The following is a 22,977-nucleotide window of genomic DNA, read 5'->3' as shown; positions in this document are numbered from 1 at the left end:
CCATAGCTCAAACTGAATTGTATTGCAAACCAAGCAGATACTTTTTTTTTTTTTTTTTTTTTTTTTTTTTTTTTTTTTTTTTCCGAAGGGAAGGAATAATCTAATGCAGTAATTAGGTTTCTGTAGTGCCCAGAAGGTAAGGAGAGAGCAGCAGTGGTAAGAGCATCACTTATCTTGAAGAGTGAGGACTCCAGGAGTGCTCTCTGGAGATGTGCCCAGGACAGCTTGCTCACTGCCATGGGCCTGAGGAGGAGCTTGGACATCCAGGCTAATGGGGGACAGTGCTTCTCTTTAAGCACAGAAACTGGGGTTTATAATGTTACTGGCCCAGCTGGTTATAGAGATCCTTGGACCTTTGATTTCAGTCTTGACCACGGATCCTGGACACAACTTGAGTCTCATCGTGCTGGTGTTTGATGAGTATGCAGGAAGTCAATGCCACAAATAGCTACCCCTGCTGTAGATCACAGCTACATTGTGCTGCTGTCAGCCCTAGGTCAGGATTGTACTGAGATGCCATGCTGTTTCTCAGTCCTTCTGCTTGCCTTTCTTGTCTCCAACAACATAGGCACTATAAATTTGTGGTAAACACGTGTCATCACTTGAAAGTTCATGTGATCTTCAAAAATCTTTTTTTTTTTTTCTCTATTTTTTTTTCTCTATTTTTTTTTTTCACTGGAGAACGGGCAGGGTGTGATACAAAGAGCGTGCATATGTTTGTGTGTGTATACACAGGATCCTCCATACAGGCAGAGGCACCAACAAACACCCATGATTTACAGCACTTACATTTCCATGAAAGCATTGGACCTACACAACAGATTCAGAATTCAGTCATACAAGGCAAGAATGTAACCGAATATTCCGATAGACAGAATTTTCGGTCTATTTTCTCTTTGGCTTCACAGCTTCCCTCCTGTCTTCACATATACACAAGTTTAACATTAGACAAGCTGTCCATGATCCTGCTGCTGAGGAATGTGATATTATGCCTTCTCTGCATGATGCGTTGAAGGTTGTTAGGTACAAATCTGTTGCTGGTGTACAGTTCATTGTGCATTTATAAATGATTTTTGGGAGCACTGATCAAAAAGAGGAGCTCACCAGCAGGCAAAATGCAAGTCCTGTTGGGAAAAGGAAAAAATATTCTGCTCTTACAGCAGTTGGAAATTGTGTATATGTGGCTCCCCTGTGGGGCACTGAACACAGAGTTTTTTTATAGCTTTTATGCACATAATGGAGGTGCACTTGCATCCCCTCTGAGTTAATGACGCAATTTGTAGCAGATGAGGTTCACTTTTGGGAATCAATCTACTTGGTACTAATCAGTCCCTCCCAAATTCATTTCCCTGGAAGACCAGGGACAATCACATATATGCTCCTCGAGACAGAGTTTGGCCACTGTACTGTTCTGCAGAGCCACTGAAGGACCACGGGCAGGTCACAAATGCTTGGTAGCCAAACATATCTGCAATGACCGTCAGAGCTGTAAGTAAGGCCGCAGAGCTATTTTGTTCTGCATGAGCCATCTGTAAAATGTTAGTTCTTGATTCATTCACATGTGGTAAATGCCTGGTATGGGAAAGGAAAAATATTATAATAACCTTTGCTTTGTGGGGCTTCTTGGAAGATCTACAATTTCAGGAAGGGATCCGTGTATTTCCCCTTCAGCTGAGAATGTCAAAATAGAGATAGAAGAGAAGATGTTCTGCACCTACTACCTGCTGTAGGTAACAGGGAAGTTAACATTTCCAGGGAACTGCAGAAGCATGGGCCTTGGCTGATAATAGTAAGAATTAATATTTAACTAAACTTGGACATTGTATTAATCATGTATATGTGTATTGCATTTTATATTCATCCATCACATTGTCATAAGCAATACCTAATAAATATTCTTTATGAGCACAGGAAAACAGCTCTAGCTTGAAAGGAAGCAGAAATGTAGAATAAGAAAATGTCTTTATTTCAGCTTTTGACTAAAACTATTGATAATCTTAGAGATGTAATTACTTTTCTCTCAGTGAATAAATAGCTGCTTAAATGTCCGAACGATTGCATACATCAGATCATTGGCTACTGCAAAAATTGTGTGACTTCAGTGACTTTGTTAACATGCATGGATTTCTATTATCTGACTTTGAACCACTGAGCAGAAGTTCCGCTAAGCTACAGGCAACCAGCTGTGTGCTTCTCTGCCTCACGATCAGCAAAATTATCACCCATGTTTGGATTGCAGGACCTTATTGCTGATAACAGCATGGGGACAGGAGGAACCCAGCTCGCCTTTCTGAATACAAGGGGAGTCACAGTAGCAGCAGTTAGAAAAACAGAACAAAACAAAACAAAACAAAAAAAGAAAAAAAAAAAACACCATATAATCTTTTGACATGTAAGTGGAATAAAATTGCTGCTGAATCACTGGGAGGGAAAAAATATGAGAGCTTAAGATGTCATTTTTACAGGCATATTTTTTACTCTAATGGCCTTTAATAGCATGTACAAGTCAGTGTAATGCTGTCAGCTGCATCAGGGATAGAAGTACAGAAATGAAATAACTTGAACTGCTTCAAAGAATTGTTTTCCTGCTTAGTTAATTAGTAATGTGTCATGTTGTTGCTTTTCTGTTTGCTGATTTAACTTCTGAAATGGTAGTTGGTGTGTTGGCCATTCTCTCCCATTTATTTGGTGAATTTCTCTTTTTGCGCTTTCTGCAAGTAAGTGTAGTTTCTTGAGACTTGCAGCAACTTGCTCTCAGAAATGTCACAGGAATCCTTTGATGTCCAGCACTGGGTAGTACTTTGCAGTGGGTGTCTCTCAGACAGTAAACAAATAAATATGTCAGGTATAATTCCCTTGTGTCTAGAGCCAAAAGTGCAGTTTCACATAATGCCAAGAGAAGCACTGTCTGTCTGAATAAGCAGTCAAATGCATTACTGAAAATACCTGTTTGGATTCAAAGGTCGGTTTGTTTCCTTGGGGAAGGAAATCTGGAGAACACTGGGAAATCCAAACTCAATAAGCTCTGCTAATATAAGACGAGGTTACGCAAGCACATTGTGGCTGTCATGAGGAGGGTAATTATCCTAGGAACAAAGACATATTTATTCTATTCTCTGAAATCATTTAGTTGTTAAAATTTGACCATACTGATAGACTCAAAAAAAGGAGCTGTAGGGGTCCCAGATCCATCCCCCCCTCTCAAAACAGGGCCAAACTCAAACCAAAATCTCTGATTTTAATCGGGTCACTCAGGCTCCTATTCAGTTCAGTTTTACATACCTTCAAGGCGGGACAACCTCGCTTGTTCAAATCTTCACCCACTGAAGGCAAGCTCCAAAACTAAGCAAATCCTGTTCCTGTAAATTATTCCTCTTCTTCTTCCTTGTGCTGCCAGAGAGATGTTGGGAACATGTTAGGACCATGTCAGTGAACACAGGAATTGGATCCACCAACTGCCATGGGAGTTAGCATTACTCCATGAGAGCAACATTTCAGGCAGTGCCCTGAAAGAACAGTTACTGTCAAATATACTGTTCCTTTGAAAGTGAAACCTTTCAGAGGAACAGGCTGATTTTCATGCACACAGAAAACCAGAAGAGAATATATAAATGATCAAATTGAAAGAGTTGAATGCTTGCTTCAACATTTTTCCCCTGTGACATTTTGAATCTTGTTTCAAAGAGATTTAAAAAAAGAAAGTTTTCTTTTGACACTTTGATTTTATTTCAACCCCTTGTGTAGAATATATCATCTCATTTTATCAAAATAAAGCAATTTAGTTGACTCCACATGACTTTTTAAAAATTTATTAAGAAAATTTGGAAATTTTTAGTGTTTTTTTTTTTTTCTGCCTGTTTAGCACAAAATTTTCTCTTCCCCCTCAACTCTTGATGAAATAAATTGTGCACCTCAAGGACATCTCTTTTATACATACGCATAAACCGTGTATATTTGTCCATTTCCATATCTCTTATTTTAACGTGCTGCTTGCACTTAGAAGTTCTCACAGGCTCCACTTCAGGTCAGTGGTCAAACTTCAGTGTGTGTTTGCTAATTTAATGTCTCTAATTTATTATTTTGCTGGCCTCATAAAATAGACTGTTATAGACTTTAAAAATTGAAGATTGACTTTAAAAAAAGGCTGTGGATGTGGTCTACCTTGACTTCAGTAAGGCCTTTGACACCATTCCCTACAACATTCTCCTCAAGAAACTGGCTGCTTATGGCTTGGACTGGTGTACATTTTGTTGGGTTAAAAACTGGCTGGATATCTGGGCCCAAAGAGTTGTGGTGAATGGAGTTAAATCCAACTGGAGGCCGGTCACTAGTGGTGTCCCCCAGGGCTTGGTACTGGGGCCAGTCCTCTTTAATATCTTTATCAATGATCTGGAAAGCTGCCTGGCAGAGAAGGACGTGGGAGTATTGGTGGATAGTCGGCTGAATATGAGCCAGCAGTGTGCTCAGGTGGCCAAAAAGGCCAACGGCATCCTGGCTTGTATAAGAAGCAGTGTGGCCAGCAGGTCTAGGGAAGTGATTGTCCTCCTGTACTCGGCTCTCGTGAGGCCGCACCTTGAGTACTGTGTTCAGTTTTGGGCCCCTCACTACAAGAAGGACACAGAGGTGCTCGAGAGAGTCCAGAGAAGGGTGACGAAGCTGGTGAGGGGTCTGGAGAACAAGTCTTACAAGGAGCGGCTGAGGGAGCTGGGATAGCTCAGCCTGGAAAAGAGGAGGCTCAGGGGTGACCTTATTGCTCTCTACAGGTACATTAAAGGAGGCTGTAGTGAGGTGGGGGTTGGCCTATTCTCCCATGTGCCTGGTGACAGGACAAGGGGGAACGGGCTTAAGTTGCGTCAGGGGTGTTTTAGGTTGGATATTAGGAAAAACTTCTTTACCAAGAGGGTTGTTAGGCATTGGAATGGGCTGCTCAGGGAAGTGGTGGAGTCACCATCCCTGGAGGTCTTTAAAAGACGTTTAGATGTAGAGCTTAGTGATATGGTTTAGTGGAGGACTTGTTAGTGTTAGGTCAGAGGTTAAACTAGTTGATCTTGGAGGTCTCTTCCAACCTAGAAATTCTGTGGTTCTGTGATTTATTCCCTTTATAAATAGTTGTTGAAACAATGGCCACTACTTCAATGCAGTGCTTATGGTACACAGATGGGTGCCACATTGCAGATTGTCTGTGCTTACCAAATGTGGGAACTACATCTACCAGACAACCATTATTAATTCACTAAGAAAATATACCCATCAGGCCCATAGCTGAATTATATATTTAGTTATTTAGAAAAGATGAGAATTCATGGGCACTTTTGGTATCACTGATGTACCAGCTGTGCCAGGTGAAAATGCCAGAAGCCTAGTGAGGGACATTTGTAGGATAACCTGAGAGGCATTTCTGCTGGTCCTGGTGTTGGCCGAGCAGGACTGGGCTGACCACTGCTCTTGTCCTTCTTAACAGTTTCTATTTTCTGCAGCAGATCACCTGTGCTGTGGAGTCTAAGCAGTAGTTTCCAACTACCTATAGAGACATCTTCTCAGTTCTGAACTGCAGGATCCCTGGAGACTTTTAAAAGGAAGTTGAAAATGTTCTCAGTTTCACAATTAGAGTGAGACCTGCATTGGTTGTTAAGAGATTTTAATGCTGCTTTATGGGCTGAATTATTAAACATTTTGCATAAAAAGGCTCTTTCATAAATATCCTTGTTATATATTACTTGGTATGGTCATGAAAAAAATGCTTGAAGTTCTGTAATTGAGTGTTTATGTTACTTCCTATCAATTATCTGGATCAAATGGTAGTTCAGGGACATACCTAAACTTGTAACTGGGGTATAGTGCCTTTGCAGAATGGCCATCTTCCCAGTCTGCCGTATTAGGTTTCTGTCCTGACTCCATTGCTTTACACTCAGCCCTAGTCTTTCCCGCTCTGTCGTGTTGAAATCAAAGAGACTACAGGTCTGCTACAGCAAGGAGATTGGTTGGAACAGGGGATTGAAAGCCAAGGGCATTTCGTGGCTCTGCTGTGGAAGCCTCTGGACCCCAGCAGTCTGAGCAGTGGGGACGTCAGTACTGGCATTCCTCTGCAAAGTACGCTGAAATCCTCTGAAGTTTGAAAATATTTCATTCAGAACCTGAAACAGACTGTCAGGTCAGGGCCACCAGGAATCTGCAATAGAATTTTATGGTTGCTGACCTGCTATGCCTATGGGCATTTCTTCTTTGTCTCTTATTTTGGTCTACTTATTTTTTTGTCTCTTGGAGAAGACATTTCCAGTTCAAAGCTGGTTATATTAAGAGCAGGAGTCTATGTTATTGTGAATACGTTGGATGGACTGGGAGAAGAAGGAGAGAACAGGGCAATTCCCCTCAGTGGGGAAAAGACTGGAAGCCCTGGGCAGACATTTGTGCTGTCCTTGTGGCAGAATGTTAAAGCATGGCCAGGCAAGAGGTGTTTACAGGGAGGTAGAAAAGGGATTTGTTTATTACTTACTTTTACAGATATTTTCACAGCTTTGAAACACTTTGTTAATTTGCAACAACAGCCTTTGCAGTCTTGTCAAAATAAATGTCCATTACAGTTAGGAAAACCCCAACATTTACTCAGTTATGGCTAAATAGAAGGAAGGTGAACTCATTCGTTGTGGTAAGGAGGGTGCAGACAGCTTTGTGACTAAGTGCAGGAGGAGAGAAGGGCTGAATGGGAGGTCACTCGCTTGCTCCATGACTTTAGACAAACCACAGCATTAATCTATGCCTTGTTTTCCCTACCTGGAAAATTAGAAAATATTGCCTTTTCCCTGCAAGGGACTATGAAACCTTATTTACTCATGCTGTGAAAATACCCTGAGCTCCTTGTGTAAGAGGCAGTCAATAGAAATAGACTATAGAATCTTTTTTTTCCCCTCTGTTTTGAAAGGCAGGAGAAACAAGCTGGAGAAAAGGCTTTACAGTTTTATTTCTAGAAGACCTGAAAGTCTCCTTCAGTGATGGTGGTTCTCTCGCTTCCTCCTTGCAGGTACTATGCTATTTGCTGCCAGCCACTGGTTTACAGGAACAAGATGACTCCATTGCGCATTGCTGTAATGCTTGGAGGCTGCTGGGTAATCCCAACATTTATTTCTTTCCTCCCAATCATGCAAGGCTGGAATAGCATTGGCATCATTGATCTGGTGAGTAATTTAGGAGATACACTGACTTGATACCAAATATATTCCCTGCTGTATATACTTCTTTAAAAAGGAATATGCAAAGAAAAGACAGCAATAGAGGCTAAAGGACAAGTCCTTGTTATTGAAGCAAAGGGCTTGCCGAATTTCTGGAATTTCTCTTTATAGGGATTTTCAAGGCTGCTGCCTACTGCCCCATGCCTAGAGCAGCCCCTGTCTGCTAAGTTATTAGCCTAGCCCCATCCCCACCCATCTGGCCTATGCCACTTGGCCAGATGAAATGTGCATCCTTGGTGCAAAAGCATGTCCTGATGGACAGAGCAGTGAGCACTGCAAAAAAGCACAGCACAAAGTGAAGTTATTCCCCTTCACAGAGTATGAACTGGGCTATTAGGCTGATTTTCAGCAGCCAGGTTGAGGCATGCTCCAGGACACTGGAGCTGCACATGGGCTGGTTCCACAAACCTCAGGACCATCAGAGCCTGAGGTGTAAGCATAGTGGGGAGAGGCAGCAGTGGTAAGGCATATGGGAGAGGCAAGGGAGGAGAGAGAATAGGAAAGTGGTGGTAGAGCATCCTGACAAACAGACTGCTGATGGCAGAGGAGCAGCACTGAATCTCTTCCATTCTTTGTCCTTCTCCTTTCTCCCCCTGCCCCAGATCCAGCAAAGGCAGTTCAACAAGGCTTCCAACTCCACCTACTGCATATTCATGGTCAACAAGCCATACGCCATTACCTGCTCTGTGGTGGCCTTCTACATTCCCTTCCTCCTGATGGTGCTGGCCTACTACCGCATCTACATCACCGCCAGGGAGCACGCCTACCAGATCCGGGTGCTGCAGCGAGCGGGGACCCCCGCTGACGGTCGGCAGCACCCCCCGGATCAGCACAGCACGCACCGCATGAAGACTGAGACCAAAGCTGCCAAGACCCTGTGCATCATCATGGGGTGCTTCTGCCTGTGCTGGGCCCCCTTCTTTGTCACAAACATAGTGGACCCTTTCATAAACTACACGGTGCCGGGGAAGCTGTGGACAGCTTTTCTGTGGCTGGGCTACATCAATTCAGGGTTGAATCCCTTCCTCTACGCCTTCCTGAACAAGTCTTTCAGACGTGCCTTCCTCATCATCCTGTGCTGTGGTGATGAGCGATACCGAAGGCCTTCTATCTTGGGGCAGACGGTCCCCTGTTCCACCACCACGATAAACGGATCGACTCATGTGCTAAGGTGAGTTCTCAGCTGCTGCAAAATAGCTTGAGTCACTAGAAAGAGTACTTCTCATGAGATTTCTTAAAGGAGTGATTTTGTGTTGCATTTGAAATATCTGATGGATTAACTGTTAAAAAAATAAAGGGGGGGTTGGGGGAATGAGAAGTGCACAGTAATCCTTAGGGTGCTCATACAACCTGGGTTTGTAGATACCTGATAGATGTTGGCATGTGCGGGTTCTCCAGAGGAATGTTCAGGAAATATTTGGGGGAAGGCAGAAGATATGCATGCATTTGGGATGCATGCTGCTGCATCCTGTTGTTGCTTTGTCTGAGATGAACTTGATCACACAGGGAGCACCCTGGGGGAAGCTGCCTACTCCCTTTTCTCTAGCAAAGGGATTGAGATGCTCCCAATGGCACTTCTCAGGTTCTGTCTTTGTAGCCCCACCAGCTGGTGCTGCATCTCCTGAAGTAATGAATGGCAAAGGAGGATCTTACCCAAGTGCCCTGATGCTGCTGGGGCACTTTAGTGGCTCTCTGGGGGGAAGGGTACTTGCTATTTTGCTTTAGCAGCTCAGAAAATGCTGGGGTGTCTGCCCTTTACAGTAACTGAGTCAAAGCCTGGGGGCTCTCAGGATGCCTGCAGCACAGACAGGAGGTCAGCGTCCTGCTGGAACCGGACACTGGCCCTTGCAGCATGTCGTGGCTTTCGGCAGGAGTGGCAAATGGGGAAGGGCAGATGTTTTCTTTCTGAGCTTGTGGGGGCTGGTGCAGGGGAAAATTGGGCTGAGGCACCCATGTCTGCCAGCAGCCCCGGGCTCCTGCCATGTGCCACATGGGGCAGCTCCACACCAGGGCTGAGCCCCTCACTGCCTCCCCCCATGCAAGGCAGTGGTGTCTGAATCTGCAGTGTGCATCCCTCGTGGGCTACCAGACACAGTTCAGCTGGCTGGCAGTGTGGGGGCCCAGAGAATTTGAGCCCCCACCTCACACACCCATCCCTGGTTTTGTACCACATTGTTTATTGTGAGAGGAGGGCATGTGGGTCCCACATGGTGGGAGTGCAGAGGGGTTTGGAGGGCTCTGTGCTGGGACACATCCTCTGCTACCTTCTTACCAAGCATTGAGCTAGAGGGCAGAGCACTGGAGGAAGGGAGAAAGGAGCAATTATCTCCAGTAATATCAGAAAAAGCTACATTTTCTGAAAAACAAAAAACACTACTGGTGTTTTTGCACTAATGCCTAGAAGTGACTTTGTTCTGGTAGATGTAGTCATGGCTCCTCACTTCCAGATAAAGAGTCAGTAACTGTTTGTGTTCAGAGCTAAATCCATCTGGAGACAAGCTCAGACTTCCAGCAGAGTCTAATCTTCTCGTTTGCCCCCAGCTCCCTGCTGTATTGACCTCTGAAGTTTTGGAAGGTGTCTTGGTCTGTGTAATGTTAGGGAAACGGGGCAAGGCATCCCACAGCCCTGGGACAGGCCTCTCACACCTCTGAAGTCATGAAGGCCGTTACAACATATATACAGCCCTCTGTCTGTGATGGGGGCATGGCACCATGCCACACGGAGCACATGCCTGTGTCGGAGCCATGTGCCTGGGGATGAGGCAAACGCTCCTCAGCTGCGGGAGAGGGCAGGGGAGCGTGGCCTGTGCTGGGGAGCTGCAGGGGTGAGCGCTGGAAATGTGGCTGTGCGTGGGGAGGAGGGAAGGGAGGGCTGGTGGGGGACTCCTGCTGGCCTAAAGACAAAGAAAGGGAGAATAACATCTATTTGGGCTAGCAAGTGCTGAAACAAGGTACTTCTTGTGAAGTAGATGCAGTGAAATGACAGGGAGCCTCTCTCAGGTGTGGGTTTCAGATGCAGCAGACAGCGAGCACATCAGCACCAAAGGTGAATTGCTTCAGCCCAGGCCCACGTTTGACCTCCGAATGTCACAGATGGCAATGCTGGTGCCTCCTAGTGTCTCAAAGATGTCTCACTGTGTTTGCTGTCTCGCTGTGACAGCTCCTTGTCCTGCCTGCGCTTTGCGGGGCTGGCAGGCCCAGGCCAGCTCTGCCCTGGGGACACCGGGCAGTGGAGATGTACTCCTGAGTGCTTTCCTCAAGTCTTGCTGAGTGTCCCCTGGTGCTGACAGACTCCTCATTTTGAAACCCTTTTAAACCATATGAACGTCCCTGAGGCCAAAGCAATTGTGAAGAGTCACCTCCCCTCCAAAGCTGGGGGGGCACAGTCTTGGCCACCCCAGCCAGCTGAGGTGGGCTGCACTAAGTGGTGGGTGCCACCCTGGAGTCAGGCTTCTCTCATTTCCACCTCATCCCTCCCACTCGTACGACTCAGCTTCCACCTACAAGTCCTCCAGGGAGATAGATAACAAGTTTGGGGACTGCCTGACCAGCTCGCGTGCCTTGCTGTAATCCTGTCAGTCTTGATGCGATAAACATTACAAAAGGCTCTGTAAGACCTAACTCTGTACAGGGCATTTTGTTCATTTCTGGGTTTTATGGGTACTTAAGAGTGGATGAACTCTCTTCAGTGTCCTACCACCACAAGCCACGTATCTCCTGCCTTTCCATGTCACTCCAGCTTGAACAGCAGAATGTGCTTGTGAGCTGCTGAGGGTTGAGGCTCAGCACATCAGTACTTCAGAGATCAATTATTTTCTGTTTTTCTCGGCTTTGGAACAAATGAGAAAAGTGTGACTTCTTCCCTTGGTGCAGGTTATGAACTGATGGTGCTGCAATTGTGAGGATTAAAGGAAAACTGACTAATTACGGTCTCTAGACAGTTACCCTCACATGGGGAATTTTGATTTCTTCAATGCTTCTCTTAAATGCAGAACAGTTTGAACTCGGCACAGATGGAAGAGAGATTCAGTGAGGCAGCTTCTCTCCCAGGTATAAAGCATATTTGCTTTGCTGTCTTGGAAATATAAGGGATTTCAGCAGCTGAAATATTGAAACCTTCCTGTATGTCTTGGCTTCATACCAGCCCAACTGAGAAGCGGCTCAGGGGCTGGACCCGGTTCACACGCGTCTTTTCCAACCTCGAAGTTTTATCTTCCTGACTAAGAGCTTCTGCACATGGGGAAGTTGAGCAAGGGGGGTGTTACAGCTGCGTTTTGTACCCCAACAGGGATAGAAGTGAAGAGAAGGACAGACCCTGTTCTGAACCCAGGGCAGCCTTCTGCCCCCAAAACCACAGAGATGTACAATTCTGTATTAAACTGACATGACTTGTTCAGCCACAAAGGGAGTCAGGAGTGGTGGGCAGTAGAACTTGAATTTCTAACTCCTCTTCATTTCCAGTCTTCACAAGATCTGAACATTCCTTCAGCTTTATCTGTCCAAACTGTTCTTTCTTCACTTGCAATCAACTCACTGCTGCTTTTGCAAGTGCAAAGAGTATGCTTGTCAATGCTAAAGATTAAATTCAGGCACTTGTTTTTGGATATGTGTGATCTGTGAGAGTGCCTTCCAGGGACAAACTCATTTCTTCTTTTTTTTTCTTCTGAAAACTTCAGTGTTAAAATGTGCTTACATTCCTATTTTGGGATTTTTCACATTTATATTAGGAATGGGAAAAAAAGAAGGAGGAACAGAGCATGATAAAACATGGCAGTGAGAAGAGGCAGAATCCCTCAGCACACACAGACTGACAGACTGGTTAGGATACAGTTCTCATTCTTTCTTTAATTTATTTTTCAATTGATCTGTGAAGACTGTGATGCTCTGGAGGACCCAGGCTGAGAGAGACTTTGTACAGCACACCTGGGGCCAGATGCAAGCACAGTGGTGATGCAGACTGCAGTGGCTTGGCTGCTTGACCATGACAGGAGGGAGCCCACAACTGTCTGAACCCCACAGAAACCACCCTGCTTTCTCCCTAAATCATGAACCAGAAGATGGGGAAAGGATTTCACATCACCCATTTTGTTCTTGAACTCTCCATCAGCTGGTGTGAAAGACACCTGTTCCTTGGGCAGGGGAAGACACAGTGCAACGTGATTTGGAGATGTCATGAACAGGAGACAAGATTTAGTTAGAGATGGATCTGTCTGTACAGTGGGCAAGAGTAGAATTAAATATTCATTCAGCTGTGAAAGAGGATTTTGACTTGCCTGTTTTCTGAGTTTGATTTCTGCAAGCATGGGAATTGACAGAATTGTGTTTTTTTTAGTGCCTGGACATTAACCTATCTCACTTCTGATGTGTACCACTAACTGCAAAATTCAAGCAGGGCACATGGAAAGGGTGAATTGAACTCTGCAGGTGTGGCTACAATCAGAAATTCATGCCCTATTCATTTTTGATGGGTAAGATTGCAACTCACGTGTCACATAAAAAGGTTTGCTTCTCTGTTTGCAACACAAAATGTGTAATTCATTATAAATATTTGCAATTCATAGTTCTAATAACTTATGGTTTGGAAAATCACACATTTGAAGGACTTGGGAATCATTCTGAATTACAAGTGGATAGGAGAATTTACAATGCACTCTCAACTAACATATGGCAAAAATTAGTACAATAATTCACTGCAGTAGATACGGGTTTCTGGACAACTGTAGCATGTGTTCGGTGCACAGTCCTGTACACTAGAAGAGTGAAAATGCCATAGTCATCTGAAAAATGCTGCCTCCCTCTTTAAACATATTGCTTGCATATCTTTTGTTATGCACAGACATTTAGTCAGAACAAAGCAGTGAACTCATGCCTTTGTGAATCATTCAACTCATACTGCACAAGACGATTGGAACCCAGCACAGCATTGCTTGAATTTTTGGATAAGACAAGTTCTGAAATTTTGCCACAGTGGAGAAGATGGCTTTGGGTAAAATATAGTTGAGCAATGATCAGAGCAGACAAATTCTGGAACGTTTGGGTCAAGGAGGTCACTTTTGTGCATTCCCCATTTCCTCCCAGAAGTGCACTGTTCAGCACAGTACAGTGTGCTAGTCTCTTCTGGGAAAGCTGTAGTGAGTGGTTTATTTGCTCCTTTTCTATCACAGAGAGGCTTTCTCAAACAGGGCTGATGTTGATTTTATTTCTCCAAAGTAAAACACATCTTGATTTTCCTTTTGGAAGAGCCAAGAGAAACAAAGGGGGAAAACAAAAAAGCAGCATGCAGCTTGGGGGTCTGGAAGTTCATTGTCTTCATAAATACAGAATTAAATAAATAGCCCAATCAGCCCACACTGGTGTCAGCACTCTGAAGGTGTGAGAAACATGTAGTAAATCACCGTGTGTAGCCAGTGTTGAACACTGGAGCATGGCTGTGGAGCTTTAGTGGCCCCTGTGGGGGCCATGAGTGATGGTGCCAGTATATCTGGTTGGCAGCGAGCACCACAGCGTCCTTGCTGCTGCTTCAACAGGCAGCACAGCAGCTCGGCTCTTCAGGAGCTTGCAGAAGTTTAGCAATTTGGCAGGTTACAGTTCTGTTGGAATAAAAATAAATCCTTCCTGGCTGCAGGGAAGGGAAAGTCAGAGGTGCCGTGGAGGCAGGCAAGCAGTGTTGTGCTCACGCTGCTCCTGCCCCACTGGCCTGGCGGGGTTTGACGGGTGTTGGCAGGAGTGTCTGGGTGCTAGCAGGGATTAGTGGTGTGCTGCTGCTTCCAGTCTGTAAGGGTACAGTAGGAGGTTCTCCTTTCTTTGATTCTTCTGGCCAGAAGCAAAGAAGATTTTGGGTGAGAGACAATCACATTCAGGTGGGATGGATGGGCTGATTGCTTTGCATTACTTCAAGAACTATTGAAAGAGTGAATAAATTAAAGAGGCTGCCCTGAACAATCATAAAAACTTACTGAGTACCTATGCCTCATTTTCACCCCCAGGGGTGAGGCTTTCCCAGACCCATTCACAAGGTTGCAACCCCCCTGAAGCCCCCCCTGCCCACCAGGCAGTCAGCACAGTCAGTGCTGCTGGGGCCCCCGACCCCCCGACATGGGGACAGCCCTGCCTGTGTGCTGCCTGCTGCAATGCACATCAGGACACCTGCTGCTGTGCCTTTTCAACAGCTTTAATTCCACAAAGTCATTACCTCTGGCAGGTTAATGGGTTTAAAAGCACTCTGTTTTCCCTGTGCAGCCAGGTCTGTGCTGAGTCACGCAGCAGGTTCAGTGCCCGGCAGGATCACAGCAGTTCTACCCATGGGGCATGGATGGAGCAGTTGTTCCCTTCCCCCTGCCAGGGTGGCATTTTGTGGGCTGCAGCTGCAGCTTGACTCAGAAAACACAGAATGCTTGCTCAGAGGTGCTTCCTAATAACACTAGCAAGTCTCACTCAAGGTTTACAAGTAAAAGCCTGCTGTCCTGCCTTCTCCTGTTCCTCTTGTCTCTTATCCTTTCTCAGGCATTGAGACAGCCACAGAGACCACAGAGCTTCCTGAGGCAGAGCAAAGCAATCACTGTGCGGGCTGGGCCAGCCCTGGCAGCTGCAGCTGCTCCTGTGCGGCCAAGGCAGCAAGCTGCTGCGAGCAGTGGGGCTCGGGCACCCTGACAGCACCCTGACGGCCTGGCAAACACAGCCCTCTCCTCCTTGCTCGCCCACCTCTTCTTCGCCTTTCCATGCTCAGAGCCACCCCTTGACGTCTGACAAGCTGGCGGCTCTCTCAGCACAGGCGCTTCATTGGCAAACATGCATTTAGGCTCAGCCAGGCGGATGCGTGCTTTTGCTGTCGCATTTCTCCACAGGACAGTGGCGGCTGCTGGCAGCAGCAGAGGTGTCTGGAGGAAAGAGGGACAGTGATGACAACATGGTGCACAGCCAAGGTGAGGTCTCTGCCCAACCTGCTGAAGACCCCAGAAACCACAGCGGGAATCAGGGTGCAGGTCAGCTGTTGATACATCACCCTAAATACTGGCTCGCTCTCTCTTCCTCAGACATTCACACTTTCCTGGAAAAGCATTCCTCATTGCATAAAGCAGCAGGAAGCTATTTCTGGAGAGGGTAAAGAGATGCTCACAGGCTGTGTTTTTGGGGAGGTGTTAGGTCCCTGCTCTGTTTGTGGTGCTGGCAATCGGAGGCTGTGCAGAGGCTGTGGGAGGACCTGGAATTCATCTGGCTGCAGCAGCTGGCCAGGGCAAAGAAGGGCCTTGCTGGTGCTTGAAGAGAAAAGGAAAGGAAAGGAAAGGAAAGGAAAGGAAAGGAAAGGAAAGGAAAGGAAAGGAAAGGAAAGGAAAGGAAAGGAAAGGAAAGGAAAGGAAAGGAAAGGAAAGGAAAGGAAAGGAAAGGAAAGGAAAGGAAAGGAAAGGAAAGGAAAGGAAAGAGGATATTTCAGTACATGCACAACTTTGCTTGGACAAACTCTCAAAAGGCTGACACGGAGATGAAAGGTTCAGGGTTGGACTGAAACTCAGGGTCTCGTGGCCAACAGTGCGTACCCTCGGCTTTATAGCCAACTGTTTGCATTTGCAGGACACTATTTAGCTAAGCTGCCTGCAGGCTCCACCAAACTGGGTGAATGGGCAAAAAGCAGTATTTGTTGTTTTTTTTTTTTTTTTTTTTTTTTATCCGGGGTTTCTGAAACTTACTTTTTGTTTGTTTGTTCGTTTTCTTGCTTTTGCTCTTAAGGAGAAATAGGCAAGCATCAGGTAGGCCCCTGGGTGTGCGAAGCTCACAAACAGACCCAGCAAGCGAACAAAATCCTGGAAAAAAGCATTTGGATGAAAAACCATTAAATACAAACATGCCTTCTTAGCTTGTCTTGACCAAATTTCAGTGTGCAGTGGGAGTGAATCTTCTTTGACTCAGCTTTTAAATATGAAGAATGCAGGGCCTTGGTTTAAAATTGATTTTTTTTTTTTAATTATTTTAGCATGAACTAAAATATGAATAACCTTCTAAATGTTTTTGTTTGTTTGTTTGTTTGTTTTTCCCATTTATGCAAGTTGAACAGATTTTTCTGCAATTTTTTCCTATCAATCAGTGATCACTTGGAAAAGAATTTTGGTGGCAGACTGTTACTGCCCAAAGCTATGCCATTATTTACAGCAAAATCAGGCTGTTGGGACCACAATTTCTGACTGACAGTAACTGCCTGGCAATTTTAATGATCCAGTAACAGGGGTCAGGGCTCTGACACACTGCATCATCTTCTTCACTGAAAGGTCATTAGCCTCAAGATGGATCGTTTGAACTTCAGCTGCTGTTTCCTTCATTGCCTCAATGTTTGCTGTTCCTCCCTGCGTTACCATAGGTCATTTTGGAGGCAGATACATTTAGCTGTGCTACTAAGACTTGGAGCAATTGCAGGCTAAGGAGCTTTAGGAAGTGTGCTGCAATTTCTCCAGCAGTCATTTATTAATTATTGGGATCCAGAAGGCAAGAAATTCATGTTTGCAAAGTAAACATAAAGCACATTCCCAACAAGTTCTTTTGGGGAAGTTTCTGCGCAAAGGATTGAGACAACCCCCTGCCATCTCAATCTCCTGCAATTTTGTTCTTTTTATGTAATTTCTCTTTTTGATAGTTTAGAGGAGACTCCATTAACCCATTGAAAGACATGAATGGGTGCAGCTAATATCTTTGCTGGGATTTTGAGTTTCGTTCTCGATGGTAGGGATTTATTTTGCTTCCTCCTAGCAAGTTGATGCAAACATTATGTTTGCACTCAGACAATCATGCTCCTGTGATTCAATTACTCATTACCAGGCCTGTGGGCAGCCGTCCTCATCTGGCTACACACCACAGGCATGTTATCACCTTGTTGTGTATGGCTGGGGGACCATGAAGGAACATCTGTGCCTGGGAGAACTCTGTCCTTAGGGTCCCTCCAGCACTCAGCAAGAGGCACAAGAGAAACTAATGAACTTTTTCATTCAATAGAAAGAATTCCACTGGTGGGCTTTACTTTAAATTGCGGTAGTGTCATTTTTCATCAGCTGCAGGTGCCTGGATGAGCTATGCTGACATCTGTGGGTGATGCCTGGCAGCCCTTTTCACCATTCCTATATGCTTTCCCATTACAAGTCTGGAGCACAACATCAGGCATGGCCAGAAGTGTGTCCTGTAAAGAACGAGCACTGATGGAAGGGTATCAGCAGTGGCGGCCCTGGGGTCACGCTGGGGCTTCTTCTTTTGACTGGTACTGAGCCATCCCAGGGCATGAAATATTACATCAACCAAGACATTTTTAACAGGGAATTTCAGGGGTGGCAAAAAACAGTACCTTCAGTTTGACACAACCCCTGAGTCCTCTGGGCAATGCAACCAAAGATTGCTCAACATGTGTTTCCAATCCAGTACTTTCAGTCTGAGTATCGGTTCCCCATGTCAGCAGGGAAAAAGAAAAAAGAAAAAAAAAAAGAAAAAAAAAAGAAAAAAAAAAAAAAAGAGAGAGAGAGAAAGTGGCCAGGAGCATAAGATAAGCCCAGAATTAGACAAAGTTTTCTGGCCATCATGGCAGCATCATGGCAGTGATGTTTTGAAACAAACTTTCCGTAAGACTAGATGGGGAAAAAGTCTAATTCTTACCAAGCTGGAACATGGTGAATTTACAAAAGTCATATCATTGAATGATATGACTGTGACAGGGGAAACTGCCTCAAGACCCCACAAAGCCCCACTTTGCCCTTCAGTCTGACTGCTGTGGAAACCTGAAGCAGAGCTGACCCTCTTGTTGATACCTGGCCATGCTGCCTTCATAACATGGAGCTTGCTGATTTTCAACCCTGCTGATTTTGTGTCCATCAAGGAACACACAGATTGTCCCCATTTCCCAAAGCCCTCACAGGGCAGATTTCTGCACTTCCTACCCCACAGTTTCCCTTCTTAGGGATATGGTTTCTTTCCCTTCCTTAGGGATATGGTTTAGTGGGGACTGCTAGCATTAGGTCAGAGGTTGGACTCGATGATCTTGAGGTCTCTTCCAACCTAGAAATTCTGTGATTCTGTGATTCTGGGAAGCAGCTGCAGTGCATATTTCCCACTGTCTGGAAATGGGCTTTCAAAGGCCATTACTGCATAGGTCAGCAGCCCAGTATCCTGAGGTTGCCTCTGGCTCATTCCCAGTTTTCACGAGGTCACATCCAAAGATAAGTGGGAAGAAAGGAGCTTGTCCTCAAGTGCTGCTGTTCCAACCATTTGATCCAGGATCTAATATATAAAAGGTAATCTGAAGACAAGGTGATGGCTCTACCCAGCATATATGAAAGTATGAAAAGCAGAGCTCAATTCTACAAACTAATTTTATTTTATGAGGTTGCAATTTGCAAGAAGCGTAACACACTTGATGTGGTACCTACAGCAGCATGGCATTTTTAACCAGAGCACTCCCACAGTTTGCAAGTCATAATAAAATTAGCATTTTCCACCAGGTGTTTTTCTAGTCAGGGTTCTTAAGGAACAGCTCTTGGCCATAAAACATTTACTTTTAATCTTCTCTCTGGAGAAAAAACAAATAATTGCTGATAACATGTGCAGATACCACAAGATTAGAGGAATAACAAAAAAGAGAAAGAGCAGTTTGGGGTTTCTCTGCCCTCTGAATTGCTTGGTTAACTGAGCACAAGGAAAACGTTTCCATAGGGCTACAGAAACACAGTCTGCATGGCTCTGCATCTTGGCATACTGAGCACAAACTCGGACTGCAGCCTAGTCTCATAAAGAGCCAACATGAAATAGGTTTTGGTGCTGAGCATCAGCTCCCACCTGACACCATACCTGCAGGACGAAGGTCCCCATGGATGTTTGGGTGGGTGCCAGGATGGGTGCTGCTGCGTACCCAGCCAGGCAGGGCTGGCAGTGGGCACCTTGCTCTAGGAGGAGGCTGGGACAAATGGGGAGGACTAACAAGTGTGGTGAAAGGTCTGGGGAAGGGGCTGTACAAAAATATTCCCAGCACATTAACTGGATGTCTTGTGCTACAGAAGGTAAAGAGAGCGGAGTCTATTTGGGGCAGGGAAATCTAGCACAAAAAGATGTAACAAGAGTAAGATGTGGAAGTTCAATGTACAGAAACTTGCTTTAGAAACACAGCATTCACTTTTAACAATTAAAATCGAGATCCATGATAACAGATTAGAATACATACGGTTCTTTACCACTATAAATTTAAGTTTCAAGATTGGCTTTCTTTGTAATAACATCTCTAATTCAATGAGAGATGCTGAAGACAAAGCAGGAGTGAGTTCAGGTCTTGCTCCAGACAGACTGGGAGCTCTGCTCTGCTGGTTGTGTGACCTGGTGTCCAGAAGCGAGTTTCCTGTTCAGCTGGGTGCTGCCAGCCTTGGGGCAGGAAGGCAACCTGGCCCTGACAGCTTGGGACAAGTGAGGGACACGTGGTGGCTGCTGGGGCACAGAGGGACACACAGGCACTGCGACCTGGCCTGTTGGACCAGGGCCTAAACCCATCTGCTCTCAGCAGTGTGTGGCTTTGTGAGGAGCCAGATAATTTTATTGCAGCCCAGTGAGGGGTGATGAGTGAAAAAAGGGAAAAAACGGAATCCCCGTCCCTCCCTGGAGTGTTAGCAGGGGGAGCACACAGGCACTGCTTTGTATTCAGTTCAGCAAACTCATTCCTGGTGATCTTAAAAGAACCTCCCCCTGGCTCCAAAATACCTTTCTTTTGAGCCTTTTTTAGTATTTCCCAGTTTATTCTTCAGAGCAGGGATGTGATGGTATGTACAGCATACACAGACATCTCAGCTTGTTCTGCCATTTAAACCTAGACTGGACAGAGTAGTTAAAGACAGTATGTGGGGACAGTCTGGCACAGGGGAAGTCTCGGACTGGGGAATTAAGAGGATAGATAGCACTTACTAGGTCTTTCCTTTTGCTAACAGTGTTAATCTTGTCAAGAGATAATTTGGTTTTCACTTACATTTCATCAGCTGCAATTCTGAAAAAGTATTCTATACAAATATATGAGATCATTAGACTGAAAAACAGGTTAAAACAAGTTCTGTAGTTTCTTGGAGGAGGTTTTTTTTTTTTGTAATTTCTTGTGAATCGTTGCCAATATTTGCAATCAAACTTATGTTCCAACTTCCCTGGCATGATTTTACAACTTGGCATCAATATTCTCTCCTGTAACAGACTTGTAGTGTAACATCCACAAATACTGTGACTGGTAGTTGCGAAGGATCACAAGCAGGGCAAGGCGAGCTATAAATATCAGAAGGTATGTGTTAGCTCAAACAGGAGATATGGGATGAACCAGGAAACAGACAATGAGTATGCAATCTATTACGCAGGATGCAAGGGCAGAGAGCCCAGGGATTCAGGGAATTTACCTGTTCAGCAGCAGCAGTTCTCACCACAAAAATAAGAGAGCAAAGCATCCTACAGCCATGGCCAGGCCGGCAGGCAGCTGCAGCAAGAGTCCAGTCCCTTCCCATCTGCCAGGCTCCCCATGCCCATCACCTGCACTCCCCGCTCACCACGCTCCCATCGCCAAGCCCAGGAACACTCAGACTAGGGAGCAATCCTGCAGCAGCTTGCTTCTTGCCGCTGAAGTGCAAGAGATAACAGGAAAGCTGGGGAGAAAGGGTGGAGAGCCCAGATCAGGCTGAGTTCCTCTGATTGCTTCAGAGGGTGAAGAACACGCACCCACCTGCAGCTGTACGTAAATGGGAGCTGGTGCCAGCAGAGGTTTGGGCCCCTTCCCAGACACATCCCACAGGCTTTGGGCTCTGCATTGCTATTTGGGCTCCCACTGAGCAGCGCTTCTGGTGTCGCAGTACCCACACCATCCACTTCCCTTGCACCCGAACATCAGGAGAAGAAGCGCAAAAGCCAAGAGCTGAGAGAGGAAGGGGGCTTCAGCTCAATTTGGAAAAAAGAGTGTGATTTGCATCGCTAACCAAAGGCAGGTGCATGGTCGAGGGATCTTATGGCAGAAACAACAGTGTGCAGTGTCTGGAGCAGCATCCCTGCTTTGCCCCTCGTGGGTTTAGGGGATCATGTCCCCAATCACTGAGACCAGGCAGCCACCAGCATCGCTGCGTGCAGCACGCCTCCAGTTTCTGTGGGTGAGGATGTGCTTTGTTTTTGTGGGTGTTCTCTAAAGTTATTACTGTCAAAGCCTTTCTTTTTATTTGTAAATGGCTTTCTATTGAGGTTGGGTTGTCCCCAGGGTAGGATGGATGTCGAGACACTAATTTCTTCTCTCTCAACTGTCATCTTAGAAGTCTGGGGTAAGGTTCTTCCTCCCACCCCTTCCTTGCTTTTTTCTTTCCTACGGATCTGTGCTAAATTTAAAAGCAGAAAAGCTCTTAGATATTTCTTTTTGACACTTCAAAATTCTTCTGCAAAAGGATGAAAAGATAGGGGAAGAGGTGGGGCGGCCTTGGCTCCCTGCTCACCAGCTCCCCGTGGCGATGAAGCGCTGCCAGCATCATGTTGGCCTCCATGGGCAGCGTGCAAGCCCATCACTGGGCCTCTGGTCCTCCCTGACTGCACAGCAGCACAGCCAAGCCCATGAAACTCACCACCTGTACCAGTACAAAGCAGCTCCTACGGAGGTGCTGGCCCTCAGATAAGTTGGTGCCCTGTGTCAGAGAAGGGCAAAACAAGCGTTTTTTTACCCAAAACACACTTGTCTTGCCCCTAAGTACATAACAGTGCTGAAGTCTAGTACGCAGCTCAAAGAATACCTCTCCAGAGGAAACTGAGTTTTGATAAGAGAAAAGCTTCTTGTAATTGTACTGAGTGAAATCAAGATATTTATCTTATTTCCTACAGATGAAAGATGGGATTAGTTTTTTTAAGTACTGTGCTTTCCTTCAGTTTTACTAAGGTAATCTCTTTCAATATGTCTGGAAAAAAAAGAGTTAAGATCTATGATAAAACCCCTTTTGTTATTTGGCCTAATACAAGAGTCAAGGTGTCCTGGTTTCAGTTAGCACAGAATTTTGTGGGGTTTTTGTGGGGTTTTGGAGATGAGGGAGAAGGCAGAGTGACCCAGGAGGATACAGGGGTGGTGAAGGAGAAAGGGAGAGTAAGCAAGTAAGGAAAAATATCCTCCCCTTTCCCCTCCACAGATTGACTCTCTAATGGAGAAAAACAATAGGTATAATTGCTAATAGTTCCCAAGATGCTGTTTCCAAAGTACAGAGTCCACGATGTTACTGAGTATAAATACCAAGTTAGAGTCATGACCAGATATCTTATCGTCTCATAAGCCATTGCTATAACACTTAGTACCATAATGGTCTGAAACCAGGGCCCGGAGAGGAGAAACAACACTACAGAGAGCAAATACGGAAAATAATGTACTATAATACTGAATTTGGAAAACAGGCGCAGCAGAGTTGTGATTAAAGCAATCAGCATCATGACAAGTGACTATTAAGCAGGTCTAATCCTTACACCAATTTTAGTTTAACACACTCTGATCAGATCTGCCGTTATCTCAACCTTTCGGGCCCCACGTTGGGCGCCAAAAAAAGACTGTCGTGGTTTAACCCGACCGGCAGCTAAACACCACGCAGCCGTTCGCTCACCCTCCCCCCTCCCTCTCTGGGACGGGGGAGAGAAATGGAAAGTGAAGCCCGTGAGTTGAGATAAAGACAGTTTAATAAGACAGGAAAAAAAAAAAAAAATAATAACAAAATAATAATAACAATAATAATAATGATGATACAATGGTGATAATACG

The 22,977-nt window shown here is 45.4% G+C and overlaps 1 protein-coding gene across 3 annotated transcripts in view; it reads left to right on the top strand.

Moving 5' to 3' along the window:
• Window positions 1-22,977, top strand: part of HTR4 (5-hydroxytryptamine receptor 4) — a 114,334-nt gene that overhangs the window by 84,797 nt on the left and 6,560 nt on the right. For 2 of the 3 annotated variants that reach the window (XM_084535282.1, XM_084535283.1), the window contains 3 exons: window positions 7,019-7,172; window positions 7,829-8,397; window positions 15,071-15,148. In XM_084535282.1, the coding sequence (XP_084391408.1) occupies window positions 7,019-7,172; window positions 7,829-8,397; window positions 15,071-15,125 (778 nt within the window). In that variant the 3' untranslated portion in view covers window positions 15,126-15,148. The remainder of the gene's footprint in view (window positions 1-7,018; window positions 7,173-7,828; window positions 8,398-15,070; window positions 15,149-22,977) is intronic. The other variant, XM_084535284.1, reaches the window with a different exon arrangement.

Source organism: Aythya ferina (assembly GCF_964211825.1).
Source record: "Aythya ferina genome assembly, chromosome: 14".
Classification (NCBI taxonomy): domain Eukaryota; kingdom Metazoa; phylum Chordata; class Aves; order Anseriformes; family Anatidae; genus Aythya; species Aythya ferina.
This window is presented reverse-complemented; position numbering and strand designations above follow the sequence as displayed.